Raw genomic sequence first — 24,230 nt, forward strand, 5'->3', positions numbered from 1 at the left:
GAAAATATACATATATTGTACCCCATACATTAAAACAATGCACAGGTGGGATACTTAGTTACTCCACATTAATGTAGGGGTGTTCAATGCACCCTGTCATTACGGACAATGACGCAATGTCCAGTTGTATTTCTAACAATAGTGTTCCCTCATCACTAGTCTAATTAATAGCTATCAAAATAAAATTGTACCCTTAGAAATCTCACGTCAGAAATTAATGAAAAGTAGATAAGAAAGTTCATGCACAATACAAAAATAATAACTTTAACGAATTAAACAAAATAGTATACAAGGCATCCATCCAGAAGACTCCTTAGGTTATGTCCCAAAAAAGAGATCTGTCTCTAGGGATTGAAGGGGAATATCACCAAGTACAAGTAATATATTTAGTTGTGTGAGTCTATAACATGCTCATTTCCGGAACAAAGTTCGCCTTAAATAACGGTCTCATGTTGAGATTTTTGATCAACTTTAACATGCACGCATGCGCTTTAACAACCACGAATGTAAAAGAGAAGTAATCGCAATACATAGATGCTACAATTAACGGTATCACCATTGAAAGTGTCAATACAATGGAGAATTCAGCTCAAAAGTCTGGATCCACACATGTACGGGTTCTGTGTACTACTAAAAGTAATTCAGTCGACAGACAGAAATGAGAAAACACGGACAAGCGACTTATGTAACATCATTCTCTATATATTCAATTATATAAGCACATGCTTATATATATATATATATATACGTCCTCCAATTATATTTAACGTCCGTTAGCAATAAACATGACATCTAATTTCAAAGATAGAACCTCATCGGTGCCATAATCAAAAGTAACATAGCGCTCAGAGGAGTATTCACTTGTTGCTATTCCTTTCTGAATAGAAAGGAGGTGTCGATATTATTATGATTCAGATAAAATCATTTCCTCACAAAGATTACAGATTTGGTAAACTAAAATATACTACACAATCAAAATGGATGAGTTGTTTGGCGTAATGCATTTCGATCTTATATCGTTCATCAGAACTATGATTTATTTCATTTTGAGGCTGTATCAAAAAGCAATTTAGAGTTTAATTCCAGGAAACGAATTGGACATAATGCTGTATAATGCTAATATAGAGCGCGTACAGACACTTTCTAGCTTTCAGTAGGGGAATAAAAATGTTATAGGAAATTTATAGTTATAGCTTCTCGTGGTGTTTCTAAATCCCGCGAGATTATGAGAAGTCTGGACTTGAATTGCCGACACACGAGGTTAACCAAGAATGTCGTTCTGTGATATGGGAGCACGTGGCGCGTTCTAAAATCCCCTTGTCTCATGGCTATGTGATGTTAGGGAAAGATAAGCTGATCAGATGGTGTTTTTTGTTTTTGTGGCTTCTGATTTACTCGTTGTTTCATTCGAATTTTTTTTATCGTAACAGTGTTTCATTTCACAAACCAGATAGTAGTATGAGGTGTCAAATACGGCTTTTAATTAATCAATAGGGTAGTGTTAAAAGACTACACTGTTTCCATAAAAACAGCTCAGTAACAAAATTGTATCGCAATCCCCTGCGACCTCCAATCACAAGACTTGGGTCGACATCATGATCTCGTTTTGAAATGCTCTATTTCCTGGTGGGATATGACGTCAAACGTGTTCGATTTTTTGTTGATTTTTCTGGTAGTTCCGTTGTCATCACCGTGATACTCAGATTTTACCTTGATTTACATGACGAATACCATTGACGAAGCAGAAGACGCTTACCCTTCCCGGCCACCAGGTCCTCATGTTCGCCTTGTAGTATTGTCAATGGTACCCATATTTCCATTCTTATTTTGCCCCCGTTTTACCGTTCTAAAGCTAGAATTGTGGTTTCATTTGAAAGTTGGTATTCTCTGTGGTTCTTGCATCCCGTTGTATACTTTTCTTTACCTAATAAACTCACGTGACTTTTACACGTTCCCTGCATATCATTATCAAACTCTCAAATTGAATAATTACTTTCGTTTCTATATGTATGCATTTCCCTTTTTTTGAGATTCATTAGAAATTATCACTATCTGATCTGGTACCTGGACATTGGCGTCATCTAGAAAACAAAACCTTTAGTAGCGTATCGACAACAAGTCGATTATATATTTATCTATTAGCAATAATTTTGCAGGTATCAAATAAGTTTCGTAGAATTTTAAATACGACTGGGCAATTAAAAGAAGACATATTGAGGTTCTGACCTAATTTTACCAACGTACACGAAGTTTTCTCATGGTCCCGTCGAGTTCGAGTTAACGAAGTTCCACTGTATATATATAGATCTATTTCTGCAATAGTCCTTTCGTAAACGCAACAGCTTATGTATACTATGTTTTCAATATATTAAACGGACCATTCATTACAATAATATATCGATAGTCTCTGATTCAAATAAAACGTTATACTTCACGGACGATATGGCGCTTAAATGCCGACATGGTCTACTTATTGCATTTACTGAAGTTTATTTGGTGAAAATATTCCCGTGTCAATATTTTCATGTTTTTTTTATGTTCGCGTGTGGATATTTTCGAGGAGAATTAATGGTCGCGAAGTAAAATTTCCACGCCGCGAACATTTCCACCTTTACGTATATGTATATATATATATATATATATATATACAAATATTCATCGAGTACGGATCACCAACACATAGTGTATATGATACATTGTGCTAAATATTTTATATATATCATAGTAACACAATTGATGAAGGAAGACAACTTTATGACTCGGGCCTCGAACTCACGATCTACGACACCCAATCGCCTAGCCAGAAATACCCGCATCTTATACCGTAAATAAACAGAACAAACTACTCTACTCTAAAAAATAATTCAGTTTTCAGCAATAAACCTTTAGGTTTCTCAAGTGCGTTTCAAGGAATCGTACTATCTACGTAATGCATTTATACTTTAATCATACCCAGAAAAAGTACATGTCTGCAAGCTTCCCAAGTTTATGATTACATGTTGGAAATTCGTACTGAAAATAGCAAACGACAACACCGAATCATCTGTCTTCATTATAAACCCTGGAAAAAATAGCAAATGCCGTTGGTAAACTGTATATCACGTTGTGCAATGTTACTAAGAAAAATGCAATATTGAATTGAGCAACAAATAGGAATTATTACTCCGTACTGAAATATAAAATCAACATACAAAAGAAATTTGCAGTATCTTAATATCATTAGGAAAGCCAATAATGTTAACACTTCTGATAAACGTGCACGGATCAATCGATAGTTACCAAACAGGCGCCAGGATATTACTTTTATTCTCAGGGCATTGCCCGCAAAATTATCGGTTAAACAACAGTCATCCAGCTTTGAAAACATTTGGGAACCTCACATAAGATAAGACGAAGATAAATGGTAAAAATGTCGATTTCATTGTTTATATTAATTTAAATATATCTTGATCATTTATAACATAGCCTCGAAAATGCGACAATTTACTTGTCGTTGTGTAATTATATCGCCTTTCGCGAAAATAACTGAAAACAGTGGTGACGGATTCTACTGCGATTTGCATCCTCGGCCAGTTATGAAAACCTTCGCACTAATTTTATTTATTGAAAATGCGACAGTGTTGTGTCCACCTGAAACCGAGGACACACTATCTGTCGTTTGATTATCTACCTTACTGATAATCAGAACTTCTAACACAATAATAGCCCCCGCGATGAGCTATTAATCTAGCTTCTATGTCCGTGTAGGGTAATCCGTCATACTAAGTAAATGAATATCTAGAAATTAAAAGTTACGATAGCAACAAGAGACTACAAGCATGTTAACGAAATCCTGCTTTTATCGGAAAAGAAAGATGGCAAAATAATATTACATTATCAATAGAAGATTCACACAAATTATCATATCAAAGTACAGATGAACAAGGACCAGGCATTCAGGAATGTTACCCTGTTATTAACGTCCTTTGCTCTGTCGACAACAACCGACATATAAGTCTAGGTCAAATCCAGGCGTAGCCATGTTCCAAGAGTAAGAACTTGGCCAATGAGTTAAACAGGATTATTTTTATTTTAAACATCATGAATTAAAACACGATTGTGTTTATATTTTATATATTATATACTATTACGCGTTCCAAAACGTCTCTCCCGTTGTGCGATGTGCTCTGGACAACATACATAGAGATTATGCTGGCAACAAAAATCTAAGATAAAACTGTAACAAGAAAACAAACTCAACATCATTGTCCTGTTATTGTACAGGAGGGGCACATTAATAATCCTAATGGGAATTCAATCAAACGGTCTGATTCCTAAAGGTTTTTATTCATATACCTTAAAGCAACTTTTTTTTTTTTCTTTTTTTTACTTTTCATGGCATTGATGATGATTCATTCAAAGCATTCAGGAAATTTGCTGAACTCCGACAATTAAAACAAAATACATAATCGAGTACGGTCAGAGAAGATAAAAAGCGTAAAGAAAATGGTTGATAAATTTTTCACATGAAGAGCGCCTACAGTAACATAGAATTCCATCGCTGGCACTCCTACGAATGAGAGAAGATGTAGATTATTATTAAACAATGGATCTCTTCCAAAATAAATAGTAACCAGTGCGTCCAGGTTGTCATTCAATTGTTTAAACAACGATAAATAAGGTGGGACGGCATTAGCATTTCTGCCGGAGAAAATGCAACAAATTTAATGTTGAAATCCTCTGTTATAACGTTACTTGTGTTTGAATGATGTCATCAATAGTATAGCCATCAAAGCTGTTTTATACGCTAAGATCTTTACTAGAAAGTTAATTATGTAGCATAATCCCTAAACAAGGGAAAACTATATAGAAATATGTTGATTGTTACAAACGAAAACTTTAACGTATAGAGCGGCGGCGGACGGATGGACACGCGACCGGCATCAAAGTACAATAGTATGTCCTGACTAAGTTGTACGTACGTGGATAGACAGACAGATGAGATCTAACCTGATCTGCTCTACATCAATTGTCGGTACCTACATGATCTGTCTTCGCCTACATGTAGCCCCGGTGGGAGCACTGGCACAAAAAGTCTCGAATTCATAAATTATTCATGTAAAAATCCTGTACTCTGGTTGATTCCGCAGAAAAATACTACGGAAAATATAACCAATCAGAAACCGACACAGGGGTGTAGCCATCTTGATATACCGTTTCTATTTTCCACACTAAGTAACCGTTAGAGCTTTATTAATAAGATGTATTTGACTGGTCGGTGAAAATATTAACATTCATTTCAAGCCGAAGTTTCCAAGCCATTGCTCCAAGGTTCAAACGAGTGAAACGCAGAGAAGAATCCACGGGGACCGACGATGTTTTACACAGCGCAATCGCTAATAGAAGAGGTTCAACAGCAACGAACGCGAGTCGAATCTGCAAACGATAAAACGAGAGAAAATCTGTTATTTAATTCCTGAGTATTGGAGCTACAGTATTGGGTAAAGTGATATTGCGGTTTTCAAATGAGGATGAGACATTGTATAAATTGTCACAATCTATGTGTAGAATTAGATTGGGTTTTTATCGCATGGAATTGATCTAAATTTACATAACATTGTGATGGTTTATATTGGGCTATGTAGTACTGAAACAGATTTATATATGCCAATATTTGTGTCACTATGAGTATTTGTTGGCATCCAATTGTACTGAAAATAATTTGAAATGAAAAAAAAAAAATACAATTTATGTTGTAAAAGAGAAGTAAATTAATCATAAAGCCTTTACATTATGAGATAACAAAGTATGCAATATTTACTTCAAATGTCGCCGTAAAATGGCATAACCATTTCTGTGTATTTGATGTATGAGTTTGATGTTCACGTATATTGTCTAGCATACGTGACTTCCATGAAATATTCTCAAATATCTTCTACAAATGTCAGATAGCACTGCACCTTCTTCCCTTTAGGAAACAATTATGACAAATCGTGAACAATGTACGTCATTGGTTTTAGAAGAAGATAAAATTGCTCAAAAAGGAGGCGGAATTGATTGAAAATGGAGACTTTGATATGCAGATTTATATTTTCGACGAATAATAAGGGGAAATGTGTCATGTTCAGCTAACGTATTACCGGTCTCATATATGTAACTTCAATAAAAATCTAAAAGGAGAAAATATGTATTTGAAAAAAATCTAGCGAATAAAACTCGTAGGTGACTTTGCCGACCAAAGTGATTATCGCTATGTGATTATTTAAGAAATAATTAACGATGATTCGTGTATTGTTGCAGGATATACAACGAGGACGAGGATATTTTGCAATTAAATTAATAACGAAGGCCGCAGGTCTGAGTTATTAATTAAAATTGCAAAATATCCGAGTCCGAGTTGTATATCCTGCAACAATACACGATTCAAAGTTGATTATTTCTATTCTACCATGTACTGTTTAGTTCTGAGTTCGACCTTTTTCTAATAGAAAAACAGCAAAGAAACCCCGAGAAAACCTTGTAATTTATTTCTTGAGTATTGCATTATTTGCTGATGAAATACAATGAAAATGTATACAGGCAATACAGTACTACGATCAAGAGCATCTATCATATGGCATTGATTTTGAAAAGAGAAAAAAAAAGGATAAAATAAAAGGAAAAAAAGAAGGGCGTCCGTAGGATTCGAACTCGCGCCGTGATAAAAATTTATTGAAAGACTAACCCATTAGCCCACTCAGCTATAGAAACCTTTTATAAATCGGGTGAATATTAGATATATAAAACTGTAACAGCCGTGACTCATGACCGTGTATTATTGGCACGAGCGTGTATTATTGGCACGAGTGTGGGTTATTGGAAAATAATACATGGTTTTAAACCAATCAAAACTGACGTTGCATAGCAAACATGGTAGAATTGTGGATATCTGTCGTTCGACATTTAAAATTGCCACATCTAAAATATTACTGTTAAAAAAAGTAGAACCCTTGCAGGCAATTCCTGTAGGCATTCATACTCAACGCATGAGGAGACATATCAAAGACGACAACGCTGTCTCGAGTACGGTGTCCACTTACATTCTTTTTGAAGCCATTGCTTTGTAAAGAGCAATTCCCAAAGCTAAACGAAGCGAGCAGGAGTACTGTTACGTAAAAAACTGCATTAGTCTGTGATAAATTGAGGTTTTATGACACCAGAAGGAAAATTAAGATCTTTACTGAGCACGTTCATTGAAAGGAGAAGAAATTTCAGAACACGAAATGTATTAAGACTTTCGGAAGTGGAAATGTGTGTAAAATATGAGAACTGCCTCCAGTAGGCAAAACAGCTAAATGCCATGGAATAATGAAAACTATCGACCAAAGATAGACGAAACTCGATTAATAGAAGCCCTTTCACTGCAAGGCAAACGCATTTCTTTAAAGCAGCGACCTATCATCGTATCGTAAGATTCATTTACTTTAAAAGTAGTAATTAATCCACGGAATAGCATGTTTAAAATAGTTTTAAAAGTGTGTTTATGTGCGACTTCCTCGTGCACAAATGATGGCCACATTGAAGACAGAGAAAGAGTAATAGGGTATTTTGTTACTTCATCTATCGACGATTAGGTCTGCCAGATTATCAAACATTAAAAATATGGTTGTTTGATCGTCTTCTTTCAGAAATGCCTGTTCTAACCATGAGTGACCTTGATTGTAATTGTTGTCGATTTGGTTTTTCCATGTTAAACCCTCTCCTTTTCTCTAGTGAGTAAACAGGAACATTTATATTTCAATCACCACTTGATAAAAATGTAAACATTCTGTTTTAAAACAGTGCTGTGTATCGACTACGAACACTACAATAATTGTATTATTATATTGTTACATGTTTTCTCTATACATCATGTGAATAGAGAATAAAATGTAGTTGAATTTTACAGATGTGTCGTACTGGGGTCATTAACATTCAAAGACTTTTCCGCATTACATATACATCTATGTATAAACGTGTATCTGAAAATGTTAAAACATCAGGTCATATTTTCTTCTCGTTGACAACTTGTTATCTCACACTTATAGAAGATGTCACAAAGAATGAGCCTTTTAGCTACAGACAAGTTTCCTGCCAATCGTGATAACCTTTACTGCGTGGCCTGGTTTACAGCCCGTGGTTATAGAGTCCAGCTGCAAGAAGCTTAGCAGCTTACTCATTACTGCGTCTGGACCCCGTAGTACCACAGGGACCTGACATTTGATGATGTATATATTATAGATATATTATAGATTTTATAAATGGTACATTGCATGTGGGTATTTTGAATGACATTGCTAATTTCTGAAAGAGCATACACAAAGAAAGGGCCGTAATAAACGACCAGTTTTGGGAAATAATGTTTTATATTCAGCTTTACCAGAAAACTTACAAGCACAGTTCATTATATCACGTATTCTTCCGATATATGAATGGAGATGTCTGACATTAAGTGAAGTGTCTGTTGTCCTTTGCCTGACGTGCTTTTCTCATGTCAAAATTGATAGGAAACCCAATCAGTGTTTGTAGTAATACCTCTATACAAAAACACATTAATTTTGTCGGTGTCAGTATTGTTCATATACATTTTCACAAATGTTCACGTATTAGTTGGGAAACGATATTATGGTTGAAAATCTCGTGTTAGTTCTTTTGTCAAACCTAAAACAGTTATCGACTTGAACCAATAGGTTGTTTATAAGATGTAGCCAATCTCTAAACGAACCACAAGTCTATTACAACATGGACATCCACACTCCCGAGAGTGTATGGTAACGAACCTTATACATTTTCAATCTATATGTCGTAGTTAATTAGATCCTCCGCACGTGACGTTCTAGTTTAGGTCTGTATTAGCCATGACTCCATATCGACAAACATACCCAGTTGGAAGTGTACACATTTTTCTCTGACACAGACACCTGCGGTTTAAAAGGTTTTAAAACTCTCCAAAGGATTACAAAATAAATGTTATTGATATATGGAATCTGTCCCTTTTATTCGCGGCTGTAGGGTTTGTTGCTTATAATATATCACGATTAATCCCACCCTAATGATACACACAGGGCCTTGATATCAGTGACACACACAGGGCCTTGATATCAGTGACACACACAGGGCCTTGATATCAGTGACACACACAGGGCCTTGATATCAGTGACACACACAGGGCCTTGATGTCAGTGGCACACACAGGGCCTTGATATCAGTGACACACACAGGGCCTTGATATAAGTGACACACACAGGGCCTTGCGATCAGTAACACACACAGGGCCTTGATATCAGTGACACACACAGGGCCTTGATATCAGTGACACACACAGGGCCTTGATATAAGTGACACACACAGGGCCTTGATATTAGTGACACACACAGGGCCTTGATATCAGTAACACACACAGGGCCTTGATATCAGTGACACACACAGGGCCTTAAAATCAGTGACACACACATGGCCTTGATATCAGTAACACACACAGGGCCTTGATATCAGTGACACACACAGGGCCTTGATATCAGTGACATACACAGGGCCTTGATATCAGTGACACACACAGGGCCTTGGTATCAGTAACACACACTGGGCCTTGATATCAGTGACACACACAGGGCCTTGATACCAGTGACACACACAGTGCCTTGATATCAGTGACACACATAGGGCCTTGATATCAGTGACACACACAGGGCCTTGATATCAGTGACACACACAGGGCCTTGATATCAGTGACACACACAGGGCCTTGATATCAGTGACATATACATGGCCTTGATAATTAAGTGTGTATGTGTTGAAATATACGATCTTTGACGCACCACTAAAACGCAATACTAGCGAATTATATACACAATTAAAGGCATACACTTAAGTTAGAGAATGAGCTGGTTCCTGTGTTCTAAACTATCCAATAGGATAAAGAAGACAAACACAAAAATTGTATTTCCCAGCGACATAGGCACTGACTTACTGATGAATAGAATGAGCTGGTTCCTGTGTTCTATTGAACGATCATTATATTTCCTAATTACTTACGCTGTTAAAAAAGCTGTTGTCGAAAATCCTTAACCAATATTGCCGGATATTGAAAATCTGATGTGAATTATATTAGCGGTATCCTTGCAGACATAATTCCGATAGAATTTTTACTTCTGAGAAACAAATCGAGTAAGTGTCTGAAAGAGAGTTCTTGGCATCTTGTAGAAAATGCTGTTTGCGTAAAAACCATTACAGGGAATCGCAATCACAGTAAGATAGGATAAACCTGAGTATGACATAACTAACTATCTTAGATAACAATCTTATTACATGTGTACTTGTAAGGATGAATTACTATCACGGTATTCCAAACTAATAAGCATCTAACAGAATTACAGCAAATTATTACATCGCGTCTACTGAAGAAAATTTAAGCACTCAAGTTCTACGCTGAATCTGCTTGCGACTACAGGATTTGATTGAATGTACGGCTGAGCAGGTGGGATAAAATGCTGAAATTATGGCCGAATGAAGAAAACACGGATACTTAAACAAAATTAAGAAATTACGATCAAGGAGACCAGCATTAAGTATTTCCTGTATTTCTGAGGCCCTTGTTCCATCAATAATCCTGAAATTAAGTAATTGATTATTATTTTCTAAATCCATAGGAACAGAAAAATCAAACACTTTTCTATGGATATTGTTTTTTAAATAAGGAATTTCCTTAAGTAACGGAACGTGGATTAAATCAGAAAAACCCCGGGGCATAAAAAATTAGAAGAGAGTCAATTGTCAGATTTCAGACGAATAAGCCAAAAATGTTTCTCGCTGCTTGGTCCTAACGCCTCTTTGATCATAAGAGAAGGACATGAATGCCGGGTGACGGGAATTCCGGACTATTTTTTGCCTTTATGAACGAAATTGTGTGAACTGCACCATCGATAACACACTTGCATTTCTTCTTTTTTTTTAGAATACTTAAGATACTTTAGAAGACACAATATTCCAAGCTCTACATCTATTCGTCTATGATAGAGAGAAAGTCGTGTATACTGTATGGCAATGGGGTTGTGGTGTACATTGTATGACAATGGGGTTGTCGTATGTAATGTATGACAATATTGTCGTGTATAATGTATGGCAATGGGGTGGTCGTGTATAATGTATGGCAATGTTGTCGTGGCAATGGGGTTGTGGTGTATAATGTATGGCAATGGGGTTGTCGTGTATAATGTATGGTAATGGGGTTGTCGTGTATAATGTATGACAATTGGGTTGTCGTGTATAATGTATGGCAATGGGGTTGTCGTGTATAATGTATGGTAATGGGGTTGTCGTGTATAATGTATGGCAATGGGGTTGTGGTGTATAATGTATGGCAATGGGGTTGTCGTGTATAATGTATGACAATGGGGTTGTGGTGTATAATGTATGGCAATGGGGTTGTGGTGTATAATGTATGGCAATGGGGTTGTCGTGTATAATGTATGACAATAGGGTTGTCGTGTATAATGTATGGCAATGGGGTTGTGGTGTATAATGTATGACAATGGGGTTGTCGTGTATAATGTATGGCAATGGGGCTGTCGTGTATAATGTATGGCAATGGGATAGTCGTGTATAATGTATGGCAATGGGGTTGTGGTGTATAATGTATGGCAATGGGGTTGTCGTGTATAATGTATGACAATGGGGTTGTGGTGTATAATGTATGGCAATGGGGTTGTGGTGTATAATGTATGGCAATGGGGTTGTCGTGTATAATGTATGACAATGGGGTTGTCGTGTATAATGTATGGCAATGGGGTTGTCGTGTATAATGTATGGCAATGGGGTTGTGGTGTACAATGTATGGCAATGGGGTGGTCGTGTATAATGTATGACAATGGGGTTGTGGTGTATAATGTATGACAATGGGGTTGTCGTGTATAATGTATGACAATGGGGTTGTCGTGTATAATGTATGGCAATGGGGTTGTCGTGTATAATGTATGGCAATGGGGTTGTAGTGTATAATGTATGGCAATGGGGTTGTCGTGTATAATGTATGGCAATGGGGTTGTCGTGTATAATGTATGACAATGGGGTTGTCGTGTATAATGTATGGCAATGGGGTTGTAGTGTATAATGTATGACAATGGGGTTGTCGTATGTAATGTATGGCAATGGGATTGTCGTGTATAATGTATGACAATGTTGTCGTGTATAATGTATGACAATGGGATTGTCGTGTATAATGTATGATAATGGGGTTGTCGTGTATAATGTATGACAATTGTGTTGTCGTGTATAATGTACATGGCAATGTGATAGTCGTGTATAATGTATGACAATGGGGTTGTCGTGTATAATGTATGGCAATGGGGTTGTCGTGTATAATGTATGACAATGGGGTTGTCGTGTATAATGTATGACAATGGGGTTGTGGTGTATAATGTATGACAATGGGATAGTCGTGTATAATGTTTAACAATAGGGTTGTCGTGTATAATGTATGACAATGGGGTTGTGGTGTATACTGTATGGCAATGGGATAGTCGTGTATAATGTATAACAATAGGGTTGTCGTGTATAATGTATGACAATGGGGTTGTCGTGTATAATGTATGACAATGGGGTTGTCGTGTATAATGTATGGCAATGGGATAGTCGTGTATAATGTATAACAATAGGGTTGTCGTGTATAATGTATGACAATGGGGTTGTGGTGTATAATGTATGGCAATAGGGTTGTCGTGTATAATGTATAACAATGGGGTTGTGGTGTATAATGTATGACAATGGGGTTGTAGTGTATATTGTATGGCAATGGGGTTGTAGTGTATAATGTATGACAATGGGGTTGTAGTGTATAATGTATGGCAATGGGGTTGTAGTGTATAATGTATGGCAATGGGGTTGTAGTGTATAATGTATGGCAATGGGGTTGTCGTGTATAATGTATGGCAATGGGGTTGTCGTGTATAATGTATGGTAATGGGGTTGTCGTGTATAATGTATGGCAATGGGGTGGTCGTGTATAATGTATGGCAATGGGGTTGTCGTGTATAATGTATGGCAATGGGATGGTCGTGTATAATGTATGGCAATGGGATAGTCGTGTATAATGTATGGTAATGGGGTTGTCGTGTATAATGTATGGCAATGGGGTTGTGGTGTATACTGTATGGCAATGGGGTTGTGGTGTATAATGTATGGTAATGGGGTTGTCGTGTATAATGTATGGTAAAGGGGTTGTCGTGTATAATGTATGACAATGGGGTTGTGGTGTATAATGTATGACAATGTTGTCGTATATAATGTATAGCAATAGGGTTGTCGTGTATAATGTATGACAATGGGGTTGTGGTGTATAATGTATGACAATGTTGTCGTATATAATGTATGACAATGGGGTTGTCGTGTATAATGTATGACAATTGGATTGTCGTGTATAATGTATGGCAATAGGGTTGTCGTGTATAATGTATGACAATGGGGTGGTCGTGTATAATGTATGACAATAGGTTGTCGTGTATAATGTATGACAATGTTGTCGTGTACAATGTATGGCAATGGGGTTGTCGTGTATAATGTATGGCAATGGGGTTGTCGTGTGTAATGTATGACAATGTTGTCGTGTATAATGTATGGCAATGGGGTTGTCGTATATAATGTATGGCAATAGGGTTGTCGTGTATAATGTATGGCAATGGGGTGGTCGTGTATAATGTATGGCAATGGGGTTGTCGTGTATAATGTATGGCAATGGGGTGGTCGTGTATAATGTATGGCAATGGGGTTGTCGTGTATAATGTATGGCAATGGGGTTGTCGTGTATAATGTATGGCAATGGAATAGTCGTGTATAATGTATGGCAATAGGGTTGTCGTGTATAATGTATGACAATGGGGTTGTCGTGTATAGTGTATGACAATGGGTTGTCGTGTATAATGTATGGCAATGGGGTTGTCGTGTATAATGTATGGCAATGGGGTGGTCGTGTATAATGTATGGCAATGGGGTTGTCGTGTATAATGTATGGCAATGGGGTGGTCGTGTATAATGTATGGTAATGGGGTTGTCGTGTATAATGTATGGCAATGGGATAGTCGTGTATAATGTATGGCAATGGGGTTGTCGTGTACAATTGATGGCAATTGGGTTGCGGTTACCGATATACTTTTATCTGTTTTATTTTGCAAAAGCGAAATGGAAGACGATTTTGTAGCTAATTTCATAATAATCCCGATTTTATATTTCATATAAATTAAACATTTCTCTTTAACGCAATGAATTGATCGTGTTTGCTTTAAAATGAAAAAGAATTTGAAACAGATAACATTTGGAGTTTGAAATATTATTCTCAGAATCTTACTCAACCTACCTGTAGAAACATTTACAGACTATATATATGTGTTAATACGATAATCATGTCACACGAGTTATTTCAGTATCGAATGACCTTTATCTTTCGATTCATCCGTTATCCTTTATCTCTCGGTTAATCCGGTGTCTTTTGTCTTTCGATTCATCCGGTACCCTTTATCTCTCGGTTCATCCGTTGTCCTTTGTCTCTCGGTTTATCCGGTACCCTTTGTCTCTCGGTTTATCCGTTGTCCTTTGTCTCTCGGTTTATCCGGTGTCCTTTGTCTCTCGGTTTATCCGGTACCCTTTATCTCTCGGTTTAACCGGTGTCCTTTGTCTCTCGGTTTATCCGGTGTCCTTTGTCTCTCGGTTTATCCGGTGTCCTTTGTCTCTCGGTTTATCCGGTGTCCTTTATCTCTCGGTTTATCCGGTGTCCTTTGTCCCTCGGTTGATCCGGTGTCCTTTATCTCTCGGTTTATCCGGTGTCCTTTGTCTCTCGGTTTATCCGGTGTCCTTTGTCTCTTGGTTTATCCGGTGTCCTTTTGTCTCTCGGTTTATCCGGTGTCCTTTGTCCCTCGGTTTAACCGGTGTCCTTTATCTCTCGGTTTATCCGGTGTCCTTTGTCTCTCGGTTTATCCGGTGTCCTTTGTCCCTCGGTTTATCCGGTGTCCTTTGTCTCTCGGTTTATCCGGTGTCCTTTGTCCCTCGGTTTATCCGTTGTCCTTTGTATCTCGGTTTATCCAGTATCCTTTTGTCTCTCGGTTCATCAAGTGTCACATTGGTTGTTATACCAAACACGTGGATCAAAAACTAGACACATTCCGCCCACGGTATAATGCCCCCGGGGACATATCACTGACTTTTTCATTCAGATTACAACTGCTGATCTGCTGATATTTTACATCATGAACCAGTATGTCCGTATGACGAACATTGAAATGTATCACGGCGTATTATTGCAAAAACCCAAACCATTACAAAATGAAAGGAATCGTTTACATTTTTTAATAAAATATTGATAATGTTAAACAGGATATATATCAAAAGCTATCGCATATCTTATAATGCAACGGAATTATAACAGCTATTGACTGATCAAGATAGATCAAGCCGATAACAATATGTAATGAAAATGACTACATCAGAAGATAAAAACCTTATTATCATTTTGTCAACTAGTTACTCTAACATTACATTAAGAAGTCATTAGAAATAAGGAGAGTATACTTTCGTACAGTGAAATCTAATTCTCTAAACTGATATTATTGAATAGATATGCACGTTTGTATATGTATTGCTGTAAAATGATTTATGTAATCAGAATTGTGCAATAATAATTGAATTATTTACTTTTTTATATCTCGCCATGAGCTATTATTGGACTACCAATATGCATGTATATTTAGGTCATTGCCGATCATGTACTGAAACTATGTAATATGTACATGACCTTTTGTCACACATCTGTGTGAGTGGAGAATAAAATCTTGGCAAAATCTTTTAAATATTTGTGCAAAACAAGATTTTGATGGGCGCTGAGAGACAGAAAACACCGTGTTATTCGATTGAGCTGCAGCTGAATAACTATATTGGACCTTCGACGATTACATTTCAATGCAGTAGATGCGAGTCGACATTCTATCTTTGCTTACCATGGGCTAAAGCCACGCATCTCTAACATAGACATGTAACTCTTGGGACTGCCCTTTTATCTGGGCGACCTAGTTAGATTCCTGGATAGAGCATGGAAAAGTATGGGGTTCACCTGCTCGATATCACAGGTTTTCTCAGGGTACTCGGTTTCATCACACACACAAAAATCCTTTGTCAACATGCGTGATTAATATAGATTCAAGTAACTCGATATCGCAATGATTCTAAAATAAATAAAGATAATCATGATAATAATGTTTTGTAACAACAAAAAGTAATACATTTATACAGAAGCCGGATTTCCGGACCAGCAGTTCCGACATCAAATAATCGTATACTGCAGCCAACTTTTGCAGTTTTTATAAACAAAGCTTCAACGTTTCAAATTATATTTAAAAAGTCAAAACACTGAGAATTATTGTATCATTTACATACGATGTTGTTATATGAGTTATTCTGAGAGACATTTTATTTTATTAAATAAAATTGGTTGAATATGCCTGATATCAGGCCTCATTAACCACAGGGACTTGCTGCATATATATAAATAAGGACCAAGTGCGGTGAATTCTTACTAGGCCCCTGTGACAGACATACACACATATATATTTGTCTTATTTACGTAGTAAACAAGGTCACCACACCATTCATTTTGACGAAACTTCCCCTTATAGTGGAGCCGTAATCCGAAATCGTTTGTGGTAGACGGCGGTAAAACAGTGTGAAGGAAGTCAATCGTGAAAAGTGTGAGCAACTTAGTTTTATACGACAAGTATATTGGGGTATGATGACAATGCATTATCAAAGTATGTTTAACCACACAGGTATACATTGCAAAGGTAGGCTGTAAGGAAAACAACATACTTCTGTAATGTATTACAGAATGTTTCACACAAGTGTGAATACAATGTTAGGTGTCACAAAAAGTAATCGCTATATTTTGGATGGGGTTGGGGAACGTGGGGTTGGCTGTGGGGGTGGGGGGTATTAATAATAGTGAAAACATTTAAACATTGGAGTACAAACCTTGTGGTTGAACATTTGAGTCCAGGTGACCGCTCTCCACTTCACCGTCCCGACCCCCGGGGAGGAGGGTGTCAGTAGCCATCGGCGACGTGTGCTCGAAATCAGACATTTTGTGTCGCTAAACGTATTCAGAATACACCTGTACAGCTTAATATAAAACACACACACCGAGTTTCCGAAACTGTAAATATGATTTTCCTCATCCGTGATGGATTTTCCACTCCGCCAGCGTTCTTTAGAATTTATATTCACATCCTATTGTATATCCATTTTTCATTCAAACATTTCCCAGCTGGAATTCACATCTCTTCGAGACATCCATTTAAATAAGGGAATTCCAAGAATATTGTTATGAATACAAAATTTAGGCCAATTCACAATTTAATTACATGTATTGCACTTCCATCAGAGACAGTCCTGAAGATGAGCTGTCATCGTTGTTCCAGCATCCCTCCAGCCTATAGAGATCTGCTGCTCCGCACTAGATCCAAACGAAAATAACTAGTTTGCGCTGTGTACAGCTTCTGGTTATATTTACGCCCAAGTAGCAATATATGTACATATGGACATGTGTTCCCTGAACTCTGTACAGGTACAGTATTATACTCAATATTACCTTAGCGAGTTTGTTTAGCTACACAGGTATGCCAGGTAAACCCGAGATGGGATAACACCCCCGTGATTTTGTTCAGGAAATTTGAAACTGTATAATGTTCCGGCTCGTCTCTATTTTAACACACATAACTCACAACAGACTTAACTATGCTTGAAATGTGATTGATTCGATATTCATAACCTGATCTCGATTACTTACGCACTAGATTAGAATTCTTACATAAAATTAGAGCAGATAAAATGAAATCGTTTAGAATTATTGAAGTAACATTTAAAATGATCTTAAACTATTACAGTTTCCACCAGTGACTATATATTACCGCCGTAATATCATATTCAGTATGCGACATGACCTTAGTCTCCTCGCGTGTTCCGTTTGTAAAGACCTTTCTCAGCTTCCGTGTGAATCAGAAGGCCATGGATAATGGGCAAGGCTCCACAAGTAAGATTCACCAGAATGTACGATGTAAGAGCAGTCTTTTCAATCAGCTAAGAGAGTAAAACACTCAGGCCCACACTATCTTCGTCAGCACACAAACGAATGTCAACAACAACATATCTCAGCTCGTGTCATTTCTCTACTAAACAAAAAAAAAAAAATGCGAATATACACAACACACACCTAGACCACAATATGTAGTAAGTATAAATCAAGTATTAATGGAACCTCCCCCTACAACATATCAGGTAAATCGGTAAAGCTGGGCCGGTAGCGCTACGGTCATACCTGCAGGCGACAAATCTGACACCAAACATATCCCCTTGGCGACGAGAGATGTAGCGATATGCCCTCACCTGTGGGATGGTGTGAAATTAGATCATCATCGTTCTCTATCGGTGATATCATCGTCATTATATTTCGTTTAGTCTTTTGATTGTGATCGGACCTTGGCTATTATACAGCAAAACCATTGTTGTAAGTTAGCGCCTTTCAGGGCCTGTGAATATGGTATTGTTTGGCCTTTGTTGTGTTCTGACCAGTTCAGCTGGTCAGTGGTCATGGGTTGATAATTAATTTCATTTAACAAACAGATGATCGAGTGCTGGTGTACATATACCTCCGCTCTGGGGACAGTAGACACGATTACAATTAGCTATATACTGGAGTGTCATACAGTGGTGACCAAGTTGGTATTATTACTCGTGTGTGGTATAAATATGGAACACAATTAAAATTTTTGCTGTTTTTTAAACATATGAATCAGTTATTTATCCATATCCTCTCTTGCATGTAATTTGATAAAGTGTATTGTAGATTGAGGACACTTTTAAGTTTTAAATCTTTAAGTTTATGATTACAATCTCAACAGGTGGAATCAAATAAATTAGTGAACCAAATTCTAAATAGTATATATATGCAGATACTGTAGACATCGCAAATCACCAGGGGAATATTTATTCGTGCGCAAGATTTACGTTTTCGATATTCAAGTAAAGTGTTCATGCCTGAAGGGGCCTAGACACAGTAAATATTGTTTATACATACAATGTCTTCAAAATTGCAAAAAGCAACACCAGTTCAGAATAAACACATTTCATTCCAAATTAGTTAAACAATGTGCTAAGTGTCCGTTTTCTGTAGTTAAACGTTTGCTTGTGCCGATTCTGAATTTCTGCATTTTGTGCAAATCATCACCGAATATATCTAGAATGACGTAAGAGCTATATATGGCAAGTTTATATTCAATGTACGATATGCAAGTGATCGTTTAATGATTAAAAAAAAAAAGTAGTCACCACTCGCAAAATAAAATGTATATACATGTATTGAAACTATCAAATTTCACACATGTGCCTCCAAATCATATTTCTAGTTTCTATGACTCAATTGACAGCCTGACCAGGAAAGTACAAGTGTACTTGCCTAAACATCCTGGCATACAAGCTTTATTATTTGATAGGTTGACGATGTATATCGAAAGCGAGGCTATATCAACCAAACATATTGACTGCGGGACAGTTCCTCACGAGAAGCTGTTCCTGTCTCTTGTTTGACGTTATTCAAACGATTTTACTCTTTTGCAAAGATATTTTAGGATGTGTCTATTCCAAAATTGTCGTCCCTCTGTTTTGTTGTAGACTTCGGTGTTTATTTCTTTCCAACACGTTTTTTTCGGCCAAGTTGTTTACATCAGAGCATGTTTTCGCATTGCATTATGGGATTCGGGATTCAAATACGGGAGCCCCATTCGCATGTTAGATTGCCAGGCTGACGAGCTAGATTTGAGGATTTCCATATGAATATATTGTGTAATTACCCATTTGTTGGAGCTCAACGTTACGTGGAATAGTTTAGGATAACGGAAATATTAAAGTGCATGGTTTCAATTTTATCACAATTTTCACTTGCTTCAGTGGTGGTCACATTTAATTCAAATTTCTGCTATTTGGTAATGTATCTTTTGTGAGATCCTGATGAAGTTACATAAAGTATTATATTCATCTACGATCCAAATGCCAAAATAGATGCATGTCAAATATTGGTATAAAGATTTTTCCTGACTACTCCACAAAATACCTGTTTGAAAAATTCAAATAAAGTTATGATTTATAATCACATAATTAAAATAATATAAGGAGTCCGAGCAGTAGCTACTTTCAGTAAAATTGAAATTGACTACTCCTTATAATTGCCAGATAAGAACATTCACCGGCGTTATTCCAACCCTGGTTGTGATACACAAAAACCTGTTTACTCAACCACATGTTTATTGAAAATAAGATTTTGTGCTCCACATTCGATCCGTAGCCTGATTCATGTCTAATTAATTAAGTATTTACCAATTATAGGTTCGATATGGTTTCCCCACAAACATTGGGAGTCAATTTTAGATCTAACAGCATCACACAATGTTTGGAAGAAGATTTCCAGATTCTTTACACCGCCTTAGGGACAGCTTTTATCCTTCCTTCCCCGTCACACCGGCCATGTTTTAATGTGTCTTGGTGATGTCTGTTTGTCACCCCATTTATCATACAGCCACGAGTAAAAACATCGATTCTGTAGCTGCCTCAAGATTTCCCGTATTTATCAGTGTTGATGAGAGCGCGAGGGCATCCCTAATAGGAATGCACGAGGAAAATTAATGAGAAAGGTTCAAGAATGCTTTCCTTCTCAATCCGACGGCAAATTAACACACATTGAAATGGAACAATGTTATATAGAAGCTACATGTGTATCAACAAACACATACACTTTTTTCTCGTAATGTTAATTAATTTGCTATTGGAATTGCTTTCTTGTCACTCTTCGCCATGGTCGTGGTTACGTATGTAATTAGTTGACAGTATTCGTTCTTGCCACTGACTGTATCTTGATAGATGTCTGCAAAACCAATCACCTTGATTGCATCTGAAAAAGTAAGTATCTGAAAAGTTAGAAAAGTATTCTGGAAACCTAGTCTGTTGAACACATTGTTTTAAGGCATGTGTTCTCTGTTCACAACACCATGTTTCTGGAATGTGACAACCTGGATTTGATTTTGATTTGCATGGCGAGAGTTATCGATAGGCAAAAGACGCTATCCCTTCCGGACCATAGAAGATCTTATTCTCCATGTAATTTTTCATTGATCTTCATAAAAAAAACTATATTTGTGATTGTGTTTTGTCCTGGTTTTGTCGATGTTGAGTTAGGATTGCAGGTTATTGTTATTCCCTGTTTTATATTTTGTATATTGTTTTGTTGATATGATGTCACATGATGACAATACGCACCAATACCACGCATGTTTCACAGTCTTTATATCACCCGGTCTGTTTCGAGGCCTAAGATCCCAACATACAATATGTCGGGGCACGATAAGGCGGTCTTTGTGCATTGTGCATGCTCATTCGACAGCTCGAAACTATGCTTTATGAAACTTACAGTTAAAGCGACCATTGTTTTCATTTACAAAAGATCAATAGATAATTAGAAATAATGTTGATTATTTAAATGGTCGAGATAGCGTAGATTTATCTTTTATTGACGGCAAAAAATGTAACTGGTAATTAAGATCAATACATTGATTATACACGCGCAATGTCGTCAAATTACCGTTACACATTCTAAATTCATCAACATGCGGGAATTTCAAAATGTAAGCTGAAAAAACAAACTGGCATATCGCCATGAAAAGGGGAGAAAACTCGATAAAGTTCATGCTTTAATTTTTATGTTATGCTTTTACCAATACAGTGTTTGCTAAGATGAAGTGAATCTGGCTCAAAATGAGAAAGGAACTGTTAGGGAGTAAATATATCAATATATAATTTAATGATATTTATAGACTATATAGTAAAGTATATACTAAAATATGAATATAAAATCATGAAGTTGAAGGAGGTGATATTACAGGGTCTAGACATACATATAACAGATATCTTGTTTAAAACATCTCCATAGACACACGTTTATCACTGCAATTTATCTCGGTTTTTATTTCAACAAATAAAGCAATGGCTCTGTCATCTGCTGGTATAACATAATTTTCAGTTTAAAAGATGCACAACCCAAAACGAAGGCACAGTGAGCATGTAGAGCCTAAGACACGCACTTCACTTATATCTCCATTCGGCATGTTTAGATCTTTGAGCAGAGGCCTAGAAATCTTAAACTTTACCAAGCCGGCATAATACATTAACCTCGATCCAGATAATGAAGAATAAATTAATATCAATTGAAGTTTGCAAGCAATCGCCCGCATGTGGTTTTCGCTCTTATTGAATTTAACAGGAAATACGTTTTATACCTTGTGATTAATAACGCAAATGTTTTATTTTGACGATTTAAACAAGACTTGTTAGAAGACAACATGGCGCGCCGAGAGGGTTTAAATTAGGACTTAGAATTTTAAGAAGGTCAGATGTCACGGTCACGGTCAGATTAATAACGCAAATGTAGTAACAATGGAAAGGTATTGTCAGACGGAACGCACATGTCAAATATGAACGCCGTATATTGTACGGTTAACATACACCGGCCAAAGTTAAAAGTTTCAAAAGAACATCACATGCCACACTCAAAGTGAGCAGGACGTCGCCGACGCCGGGGACATAGCAATAGGTCCTCTGGACTTCGTCCTGGCGAGCAAAACAATGGAAGCCAACGCTCCTGAGGTTTGCTGTATGCATGCATGTCACAGGGCGCAAGTTCAGAATATATCGAGGTATGATATATATATATATACTTGTATCTATATATGCATATTCAAAACTTATGCTTTATCCTAAATTGTCAAATAGGTAATTTTGATTTTAAATTATTAGTCTTCCTTGTGAATTTCCACTATATCCCCTTTGTATTGTTGATGACGTCCGAAGACTAATAATTCCATGTGATGAAAACTTAATTTAAGTTGTTATATACCTATACTTATCTTTTCCTCAATCGAAGATAACGTAACTCGGTTATTTCGACATTAAAGTACCTCTCGCTTTTCTTACAGTTACTCTAACTAAGCCCACTTCCTCCAATTTTTCAATTACAAACAGAACGCTGCAACAGTTGAGTTTGGATGACCTACATCTTCTTCTTCTACCCATCTGAGCACGAGGTAACTGGCGATTATCACATTATCCATGTGTGAAGGTACAAGAGCGTTACAGGACGAGTCCTGATTGTACCCTCGGTACATATCATCCTGGGAATCACACAATAAAATGAATTTCAGGACAGCAATGGATTCCCTGGTAGTCTACACAGATACAGCGGGAACATGCTGCATTTCATTCGCTTCCAGGCTGGATTAAATACCCTAGCTCCACCATTTAAAAAAAGAATTAGCAGCTTAATGTCCAAAATAAAATCAAGACATGAGTACGCTTTCTTGATTCCACGTTAAAACCTCACTTACCGAACGCTATTACATTCCCTATCAGCAAAAAGAATTATCATTGCTGGAAATCCAGAGAACATATATTGGGACATACATGTATTTCGTAAATTTCATGACTGTGACCATTGCGAAATATATAAAGATCTGATTAAAATCATCTTTGTTGAGTTGATAAGATTTTTTAACAGACTACTTGGATACCCATGCGAGCAAACTGTGACCCTTCCTTGGCCTACCTGCCTATTTATTTATTTATTTACTATTGAAGAGCTCAGAAAGGTGATAAAACACTTCTCTATATTGATGAACTGTCTTTAATTATAAAAAGACTAACTTGATTGGATGTACATTATATATACTACGATAACTTGTCTCCTGATTTTTGTAACTTTTAATAAATAACTAACTCGACTGAAATATATATCATAAACAACAACTAATCGTTGCATAATCTCTATATATGCCTTCCTTACGCATTGGTGTTTCTGAGGGATCAAACTTTCGTAACGAAATTTCAAATGAATCAAGCAGGTACATTTAATTTTATATTTCGTTAACAATTAGTTGACATATAAAAAATTTCGCGTGGAATCTGCAGTACCGGATCAAACTGGTATTTGTGTTAGATCCTTACGGCATTAGTTGACAAGAACACTCCCTTAATGCATTAGGAAAAACATGCGTCGGAAAGCTGGCAAGACGAATTGCTAGACAGCTCCTAATTGATTGGTGCGAGTAACCAACGAAATAGCCATTTCCCAATCCATTTGTCGTTAAAGCAATATGTTCATT

General features: G+C 36.9%; 2 protein-coding genes across 3 annotated transcripts in view; one reads left to right on the plus strand and one right to left on the minus strand.

The window, feature by feature from the left end:
- The window catches only part of LOC117325948, a 28,510-nt gene extending 10,135 nt beyond the window's left edge, over positions 1-18,375 (minus strand). For both annotated transcript variants that reach the window (XR_004532400.1, XM_033882480.1), the window contains exon 1: positions 17,005-18,375. Coding sequence is in view for 1 of the 2 variants with exons in the window: in XM_033882480.1 (XP_033738371.1) it covers positions 17,005-17,113 (109 nt within the window). In the remaining variant the exon portion in view is untranslated. The remainder of the gene's footprint in view (positions 1-17,004) is intronic.
- Positions 1-24,230, plus strand: part of LOC117325946 — a 231,364-nt gene that overhangs the window by 38,315 nt on the left and 168,819 nt on the right. The window lies entirely within an intron of this gene.

This window comes from Pecten maximus, chromosome 4, assembly GCF_902652985.1.
Source record: "Pecten maximus chromosome 4, xPecMax1.1, whole genome shotgun sequence".
Classification (NCBI taxonomy): Eukaryota; Metazoa; Mollusca; class Bivalvia; order Pectinida; family Pectinidae; genus Pecten; species Pecten maximus.